General features: G+C 39.7%; 1 protein-coding gene across 4 annotated transcripts in view; it reads right to left on the bottom strand.

Annotated features, from left to right (window-relative positions):
* Window positions 1-34: 34 nt before the first annotated feature.
* The window catches only part of matr3l1.2 (matrin 3-like 1.2), a 38,490-nt gene continuing 28,841 nt past the window's right edge, over window positions 35-9,683 (bottom strand). For all 4 annotated transcript variants that reach the window (XM_055160109.1, XM_055160111.1, XM_055160108.1 and 1 more), the window contains 4 exons: window positions 9,478-9,683; window positions 6,291-6,453; window positions 3,613-3,728; window positions 35-425 (listed from right to left, as the gene is read on the bottom strand). The exon at window positions 9,478-9,683 is cut by the window's right edge and continues 317 nt beyond it. In XM_055160109.1, the coding sequence (XP_055016084.1) occupies window positions 390-425; window positions 3,613-3,728; window positions 6,291-6,453; window positions 9,478-9,683 (521 nt within the window). In that variant the 3' untranslated portion in view covers window positions 35-389. The remainder of the gene's footprint in view (window positions 426-3,612; window positions 3,729-6,290; window positions 6,454-9,477) is intronic.

Below are 9,683 nucleotides of genomic sequence, written 5' to 3'. Positions count from 1 at the left end.
TTGACCTACAGAATCAAACGAAACACGCAGAGTCTTCAAAGAAATGTGCTTTTATTAAAAAAACATTTCCACTTCGATCCAAGATGCAGTTTTATCTGTACAAGAAAAAAGGATCGCAAAAACCAGAGCCCAAGAAAACTAAACTCTAGTTCACCGTTTGTCAGTTTGAACTCCACTGGAAATCCAAGTTCTCCAGAAAAACCAACAGAAATACAACAGATGAGTAAAAAACAGACTCTTGTAGATTTGATCAGCGCTTCAGGTGTTCAGTTCACATTCACACGATTCCCTCTTTTGTCACAATCAAAAACACAATTTAAAAAATGGTTCAGAGCTGAAGTTTGAGTGTTTTTAGATTTGTATAAAACCTAATGGAAAAAAACAAAACACTATTTTGGCGACGTCTTTTTCTTCTCCAGGAATTTCTGTAAAAATGAGGAAAAACACGTTTAGTCTTCTGTAAGATATGTAAAACATGATTTAGTAAGACCAAGATCTAAGATTAAAACAGATCTAGACTGGGATATTATCAAGTGTAAAGAGTGAGTTGACATTTAGGGCTAAATATGAAAAGTTTAATTAATTCTACACATGTAGCTGCCGTAAAGTTATGGAAAATTCACTTTAGGTCAAACGTGTCAAACTCAAATTCACAAAGAGCCAAAATTAAAAACTGGGACTAAGTCGTGGGCCAAACTAAATATTTATTGAAAATTTCATCAACATTTGCATGTTTTCTCTTCTTTCAAGATAAGAAAAGGTTTAATATTACATATTAAAATAAATGTGTAATAATAGTTTTGCTTAAAGGTTGTATGGAGGATTTTTTTTTGTTTCAAATTGTCAATGATAGATTATAAAGATGCAGTAGCCTTGTAATTATGATGACCAAAAAAAAGAGAATAAAAATTCATCAACTCTGGACGTGGTGGGGCTAAACATTTGCCAATAGATAACGACACTGCCTCGTTATCTGTGAGCTGACAGGCTGTCAATCAAACTCCCTACGTTTCTAGTGTAACTGACTTGCCTGCGCCTGCCGGTACGTGGTTTACGTACGACTGTCACGCAGTCCACAGACGCAAGACGCACAGACGCTGTTTACTCCAACGCAACAGTTCTTAGCGGCTTTTTTTGACCTATATCTTCCTCGCAGTTCGCACAAAGTTTGTTGCAATGGCGACAAGAATCCAGGAGCAGTTCGCCACAAAAGAAAGTCCGTTTTTGAGGTCGCTGAAAGAAGAAGACAAGAGGAAAAGCAGCGAAGCCAAACTAAGGTGATTCTTGAAGATTCATTCCAGCGATGGCGCGACTGAAGCAGACGCAGGGTCTAAAGACTGACGCACTGGTCCACAAATTACTCCTGGACAGGAAACTTCTGCTTATTATGAAAACGTACTTTATTTCCAAGAGTTAGACAAACGTTTTTCAGGACACGAAAGCGATATCCTATGTCTGAAAACGTAATTTTCAAGGCAAAGAAAGAGTCCGCTTGCTGCTGCGTGTTGTAGCTAGTTCATTCGCACTGAATCTCCGCGCAACCTTCTCTGCTCCCCTTTCCTGCTCCTCTCCCCGCTGCCCGATCCACTCTTCCCCCTGCTCCTCACTTCTCCGTGCACGAAATCTGTCACGCACCGCTCCCCCCGCTCCTCACTTCTCCGTCTTGCCTAACCAACACTGTAGTTAGTTGTTTACAAGTCATGTGCAGCACCGGCTGTAAACAAACCTGTTTCTGGCGTAAGGAGGAGGAGGGAGGAGGTGTTTCTACGTAGGAGCTGTAGGGGAGGGGGGGTGGTTTCACGCGCATGCGCAACATTTGAAAAAGGACAAACAGTCGCTGGATTTCTCGTTCCTTGGAAAATCCTCTATACAACCTTTAAACATTGAATCCAGAACAAGCCTAATAAATAAATAAATAAATATAGTCTATCTGTAGCCGGCGAGCAGCTCTAATACATATTTGATGTGATCTCAAATTTTAACCCTCACACTCTCCTCGGGGTCACCTAGACCCAAAGAAGTTTTTTTCTCCTTCCCGCTCTCTTGGCGAGAAAATAAATTGTTTTGTGTCAGTGATTATGTCACTGATCCAAGTAAACACATTTTTAAAGAGTATCATTCAAAGAAACGAGCAGCACTGAATAAATCTAAATAAATACGTTAGGAATACAAAAATAACACAAACATCATCACTTTCTCAAAGAAAATGTACACATGATAAATAATGAGCCCAAAATGTATGGACTAAGAAAGCTTTCAGAAATATTGTGCATATTTGTCTGTGGTTGAGCATAAAATAAATATTCATAAACTCTCGATTGAGTCCAGTCAGACATAAAATGTGTTGTGTGTATTTTATCCATCAGAATACGAATTGAAAAGTTACGACGTCAAGAATTACAACCACGAAATGAAAATTTACGATTGATTTATGATTTCTTCAGTACGAATACGAATTCACAGACGCGACTCGACTGTTAAAAATATGACATCACTTCACAGACAGAAGAAACATCGATCAAGATGCTGGAGTTTTGAGCTGCATATGGAGTGAACCAGGTCTGAACCAGGTCTGAACCAGGACTAAACTAGGGCTAAAACAGGTCTAAAACAGGACTAAAACAGGACTAAAACAGGACTAAACCAGGGCTAAAACAGGACTAAAATAGGGCTAAAACTAAAACAGGACTAAACTAGGGCTAAAACAGGACTAAAACAGGTCTAAAACAGGACTAAAACAGGACTACAACAGGACTACAACAGGACTAAAACAGGTCTAAAACAGGACTAAAACAGGACTAAAACAGGACTAAAACAGGACTAAAACAGGTCTAAAACAGGACTAAAACAGGACTAAAACAGGACTAAAACAGGACTAAAACAGGACTAAAACAGGACTAAAACAGGACTAAAACAGGTCTAAAACAGGACTAAAACAGGACTAAAACAGGACTAAACAGGACTAAAACAGGACTAAAACAGGACTAAAACAAGGACTAAACTAGGGCTAAAACAAGACTAAAACAGACTAAAAACAGGACTAAAACAAGACTAAAACAAGACTAAAAACAGGACTAAAACAAGACTAAAAACAAGGACTAAAACAAGTACTAAAACAAGACTAAAACAAGACTAAAACAAGACTAAACTAGGGCTAAAACAAGACTAAAACAAGACTAAAAACAGGTCTAAAACAGGACAAAAACAGGTCTAAAACAGGACTAAAACAGGTCTAAAACAGGACTAAAACAGGTCAAAAACAGACTAAAACAAGACTAAAACAGGACTAAAACAGGACTAAAACAGGACTAAAACAGGACTAAAACAGGTCAAAAACAGGTTTAAAACAGGACTAAACTAGGGCTAAAACAGGACTAAAACAGGACTAAACCATTTTATGTACGACTGGACTCATTCGAGAGTTTGCAAATATTTATTTTATGCTCAACTACAGCCAAATACGCACAAATTTCTATCCTATGCACACAAATATTTCTGAAAGCTTTCATTCTCCATTCAAAATACAGTACGTTGTTCAGGTACTTGTGGTCAGAATTAGTAAACCATGATTAAGAGAGAGAAAGTGGTAAAGCCTGTGCAGATTGTCCTGACCTGTAGTTTGTCGTAGTGAGCCTGGCTGCTGCAGTGGATGCGTTTGGCCGAGTCTTCGTTGGAGTAAAACAGGAAGCAGACGCGGCAGTAATATCCCATCTTCACATGCTCCACTCCTGAACACAACACACACACACACACACACACACACACAGAGTTAGAGTACTGTTGTTTTCACTTTCACTGACCATTCATTTCCTGGAGAATGATCCTGACCCAAGGCTACGATTATATGACGACGGTCTGAGGAGAAGACGTGAAAGTGGCGTCGCGTCTTCACTTTTTATTCTGTTTTATTATTTTATAGCAGCCGTTGACTCAGGGCCTGTTTACATGAGAACGATTGTGGGTTAAAACGTCAAAATATTTTATCGGAAGTGCCTTTCGTTTAGACTTTGACGGCGTTTTGGGGCTTAAAAACGCAAAAATGTAAAACCACCGTCCAGAGTGGAAAAGTTGAACACACTCCGCTGTAGTGTTTCCGTCTACACTGCCCAAGACGCAAAACTCTGGTCAGATCTGCTCAGGTCATGTACACGTTTACGTCACATACACAGTGTTACGTAATCAGAGTACAAATTATGAGTAACTGTATTCAGTTAGTTACAGTTACTGTTTCAGTGAGCGGTAATTGGATTACAGTTACTTTGTTAAAATAAATCGATTACACGGCAGTATTTTCCTGTTTTCATATTTTGGGCTGTATCCCTTTTTTTCCCCCCCCGGTAATTCCACTTATTGCTGGAAACTAAACCAGGTCTAAACCAAGTCTAAACCAAGACTAAACCACGACTAAAACTAGGTCTAAACTAGATCTAAACCAGGTCTAAACCAGGACTAAACCAGGGCTAAAACCAGGTCTAGGTCTAAACTAGATCTAAACCAGGACTAATAAAACCAGGGCTAAAACCAGGACTAAAACCAGGTCTAAAAAACTAGATCTAAACTAGATCTAAACCAGGTCTAAAACCAGGACTAAAACCAGGGCTAAAAACTAAAACCAGGACTAAAACCAGGTCTAAACCAGGATCTAAACCAGGTCTAAACCAGGGCTAAAACCAGGGCTAAAACCAGGACTAAAACCAGGACTAAAACCAGGTCTAAACTAGATCTAAACCAGGTCTAAACCAGGACTAAAACCAGGGCTAAAACCAGGACTAAAACCAGGTCTAAACTAGATCTAAACCAGATCTAAACCAGGTCTGAAACAGGATTTAACAGGACTAAATCCTGCTGCGTGGACGTGTCTCCTCTTCTTCTATCAATAATATTTTTAATTTGGTTCAGTAAAATCTGGGCTTTTTCATTTTCTTTTAGCAAACAAAATGTTACGATATCCTGGTCTTTGCTTCTCTACAGCAAATCAAGTAATCCAAAGTATTCAGATTACATTACTCACTTTAAGTAATTTAATGGATTACGTTACAAACTACATTTTGAGGTGTGTAATCTGTAATCTGTAGGGGATTACATTTTAAAAGTCACCTTCACAACACTGCACATACAGGAACAAACACGTTGGATGGCAAACACACCCAATCGAATTTCACACACTTGTGCGTCACCGTATGCAGGCAGATTTCCTCCCGAAAACACTCATCTAAACGCGGGATAAAAAGTGAAGACGCGACGCCACTTTTGCATCTTCTGTTCAAACCGTCATCATATAAACGTAGCCTCAGTTTGTCTTCTTCCTCCTTTCTCCTCCTCAGCCAACAGACGTAAAGCGTGATGACAGAATTCTCTTCACGCTTAATTATCATTGGAACGACGGCGGAAAAAGTTTGGATCGTGTTTGTGTCCCTGGCGTAACGACAAACAGAGATGACAGAAAAGCCGGTAGCAGCTGAAGTGTGTGTTTTCTTCCGGTCGACGTAAATATGTTCATGTCTCTGTCCAGTCAGAACCTTCCCCCACCCCCAGACGTTGAAATCACAGAATTAAATAAAGACGATTTAACGTGTTTTCCATGTAAACCAGAATTCAGAATTATTATTTCCATGTAAAAAAGGAGAACATTTAAATCAGGGGTGTCAAACTCATTTTGGTCCGGGGGCCGTATCCAACCTAATTTGATCCCAAAGGGGCCGGATCAGAAAACTCATGTCATATAAACCCTAAAATAACAATAAGTTCAAATATTTGTGCAGAGAAACACAAATCTATTACAGAAATCTTTTTTAATTGATGAACTCTTTCTTATTATAATATTATAATATTATGAACAACCTGAAACTTTAAGAAAAATTCTATTTCAACACAATGTTTTAACATGAACTTGTTTGCAAACAGGAATAAGTCAATTTTTCTTGGAAAATTCTGCACTCGGCTCCACTTTTCTCATTTGTAACATTTTTCTGATGAGGGTGTCACGGTCAACAGTCAAAACGATCGTCCTTTAAGAGCGTTTGGAAAGAGACAAGTCTTCATTTGTGCTGCTCTGGTGGGAGGGGCCACGTACAGAGACGCTGCTATGTTAAGCACCACAGAAAATTAAAATATTTTAGTAGAAAATCACCCAAGGGCCACATTAAAGGTCTTGGAGGGCCGGATCTGGCCCCCGGGCCTTATGTTTGACACCTGTGATTTAAATTCAGAAAAATTTAAAAAACATCATGTAAACGTGGTCATTATCGGTCTATTTAGGCACAAAAACATTCCTCCCGCTCAGATCTTACCTAAAGGCGTGTTTGGGTCGTACGGGGGCAGCGGTAACGACGCCACGGCAGGTTTAGTGTCAGGGGGCGGAGCTTCAGAGTCGAGGGGCGTGGCTTCACACTCTGAAGGAGGAGTTTCAGGCTGAGGAGGCTCCTGATTGGTCTCCATCTCGTCCTCTTCGCTCTACAAGGGAAAAACGTTGCATTGTTACGGAAAAGGTTACGAGATTATTATTTTATTAAACAAGACATATTTTGTTTTCTGTAAGTTGAGTTGCCATTTTGTTTTGATCGCAATGATTACGCAAACCAAATGTTCAAACTGCTCAAAGTGAACAGAATTCTGGTTTCAAAACATACGTCAGAAATCTCATACTCAAGAATACAGGGCGTTTTCCATTGTTAGAAAACACTGGCAACTCAAATACATGAAGAGAAAATTCAGGTTCAGGGCTTTTAAATCTTCCAGTCACCTACACACAGTTTAAAGGTCATATATCACACAAAATTGACTCTTGTGAGCTTTAAGTCGTGTTATAATGTTGTTACCTCCTCAAAAACAGACCTGGAGTTGTGTTTTGTTTCATTCACACGTTTCAGCAGTTCTTTATTATTGGTCTGTCTGCATCTCAAAAGCTCGAAATGCTCTGTTGCACCTTTAGTGTTTTCAGGCCGACCTGAGTTCCCGCACCTAATCCTGAACCGACGGACGTGTTCATGGTGAAAATCAAAGTATTCAGGAAATGAAAAGTTAAAGTAGAGTAAAACTTGATGAAGCCCTGATGAAGACTAAGTAGTCGAAACGCGTTGGCATGACTATTGGAGGCCCTTTGCCATCCTTTTCTCTACTTTATGAGAATCTAAGCCCTGCGGTTTGATGAGCACCTGTATGCGTAAGGTTTTTGATCCAGTGTAGAGCTCCAATTTTGTTATTTTTTGAGTAAAACTTGTTTTGTCTAAGCAAACCATGACGACACCGTAGACCTCAGCAGGTTCATCCGGGTCACACGCAGTAAAATAAACAAAGAATAATGCGGAATATGGTAGAGAAATTGTCAGAATAATTTTATTATCCCATATTTGCTAAATACTTGTGTGATATTCTATGCCTATGAGTTAACCATTTATGTACTACAATTCTTTGATTTATAATGTACCAATCACTTGTCACTTGTTGAATAACCTCTGTGTGTTTGACAACTGTGTGCAGTGTCCTGTCGCTCTAGTGAACCTCGAGATGATTCCTCACATGAAGCCAACTCCCACTGTCACACATGCAAGAGTTATGATGGTGTCTGACCTAAGGCACCTCCTGATTGTTAATCATGTTTTATGTGTTTGTACTATGCATAGCTTCATCAGTTTCTTATTATGTCTTGGCTGTTTCCCCTTCCCCTTGAGAATTATCATTCTGTAACTAGGGCCTCCTAATGAAATAAAAAGAGGAGAACGGCCTTGAGTCATCAGAACGTGTGGAGACTGTTGGTTTTGATGCCCACTCTCTGCCCGTTCTCCTCGCGAGTAAAACTGAATTCATCTCTTGTCTTTCTTCTTGTTTACAATGTTTAGATAAACCTAACAGAAATCAACTGACAAGAAGATTGAGCTGTGATCAGTGGAGGAGACCAAATATTTGCTATATCCGTGTTCGTATGGTAAGATTATATCTTTGGCTTCGTCACTGCCGCCGTCTCCACAGCAGATGTTGTAGCAGAGCTCGGTGCAGATAAATAATGATATGAGTATAAACGCTCCCTGGTGTCAATGATGCGATCCATGATTCTTATTTCGAATGGCCTTGTTTCTATTTAGTGGCAAATCCACACCATCTGTGGATGACACATTATGGGTTCACTTCAATGGTTTGAATGCGTTGAATGGTTTTAAGCACATTGGTTCCCAGTGTAATTGGTGTGGGAAAACTGCACCGTTCTAGTCGGCCTGAAAACAACTCTTATGATGTCATGAAGAGGAACACTACTGTTCCAAAGTTTGGGGTCACCCAGGCAATTTTGTGTTTTCCATGAAAAGTCACACTTTTATTTACCACCACGAGTTGTAAAATGAATAGAAAATATATTCAAGACACTGACAAGTTTAGAAATAATGATTTGTATTTGAAATAATATTTTTTTTCCTTCAAACTTTGCTTTCGTCAAAGAATCCTCAATTTGCAGCAATTACAGCATCGCAGACCTTTGACATTCTAGCTGTTAATTTGTTGAGGTAATCAGGAGAAATTTCACCCCACGCTTCAAGAATCTCCTCCCACAAGTTGGATTGACTGGATGGACACTTCTTGCGTCCGTACGGTCAAGATGCCCACTTCTCTTTCTACTCTGCTCAGAGCCTTTTTGTGCTGTTCTCTGAAGGGAGTAGAACACACAGCTGTCAGAAATCTTCAGTTTCTTGGCAGTTTCTCAAATGGAATAGCCTTCATTTCTAACAAGAACAGACTGTGGAGTTTCACATGAAAGTTCTTCTTTTTCTGGCCATTTTGGGCATTTAACTGACCCCACAAATGTGATGCTCCAGATACTCAACCTGCTCAAAGGAAGGTCAGTTTTATAGCTTCTCTAACCAGATAAACTGTTTTCAGCTGTTCTAACATGATGCACAAGGGTTTTCTAATCATCCTTTAGCCTTCTGACGCCATGAGCAAACACATTGTACCATTAAAACACTGGAGTGACAGTTGTTTGAAATGGGCCTCTATACACCTGTGTAGATACTGCATCAAAAACAGACATTTGCAACTAGAATTAGAACTAGTATTTCTGATTAGTTTAAAGTTATCTTCATTTCTTTCAAAAATAAGGAAATTTCTAAGTGACCCCAAACTTTTGAACGGTAGTGTAGTATTCAAGTTAACAACTACTTTTTACATTTAGCTCGGTAGACTTGGGCAATTCCAGGTTTTGAAATTGTCCAAATGAATCTAGTAAAGGTGCGTAAAGTTTAAAAACACAGTGGAGCGCTTTCCTGTAATACCACATCACAAGGTGGAACACAGGGTTTTCAATCTGAGAGAAGAACTCAGCCTAAATCTGCAGGTTTTGTGTGTTAAACATGTGTGAACGAAACAAAACACAACTCCAGGTCTGTTTGTGATGAAGAAACAACATTATAACAAATCAGAAAATAGTGTAATATTTGCCCTTTAAAGCCTCATTTCCAGGTTCACTCATGTCCCAGTGGATCTTCTCACCTGATCCTGGTCCGAGTCCTGGTCCAGTCTCTTGTCTTCAGTCTTCTCCAGAAGTCTGTCCTCCTCCTCCTTTCCCTCACTCCTCTCCTCCTCTTCTATCAAACTCTCCTCTTTCCTCTCCTCCTCTCTCTCCTCGGGCTGTTCCTTGTCGCTCTCCTCCCCTTTCATTTCCGCGGTTCCATCCACCTTAGATGTCTCCTCATCGC

This window comes from Boleophthalmus pectinirostris, unplaced genomic scaffold (assembly GCF_026225935.1).
Source record: "Boleophthalmus pectinirostris isolate CB_2022bp ecotype Guang Dong unplaced genomic scaffold, ASM2622593v1 HiC_scaffold_3, whole genome shotgun sequence".
Lineage (NCBI taxonomy): Eukaryota > Metazoa > Chordata > Actinopteri > Gobiiformes > Gobiidae > Boleophthalmus > Boleophthalmus pectinirostris.
The sequence above is the reverse complement of the archived record's forward strand: the minus strand, read 5'-3'. Positions and strand labels throughout refer to the sequence as shown.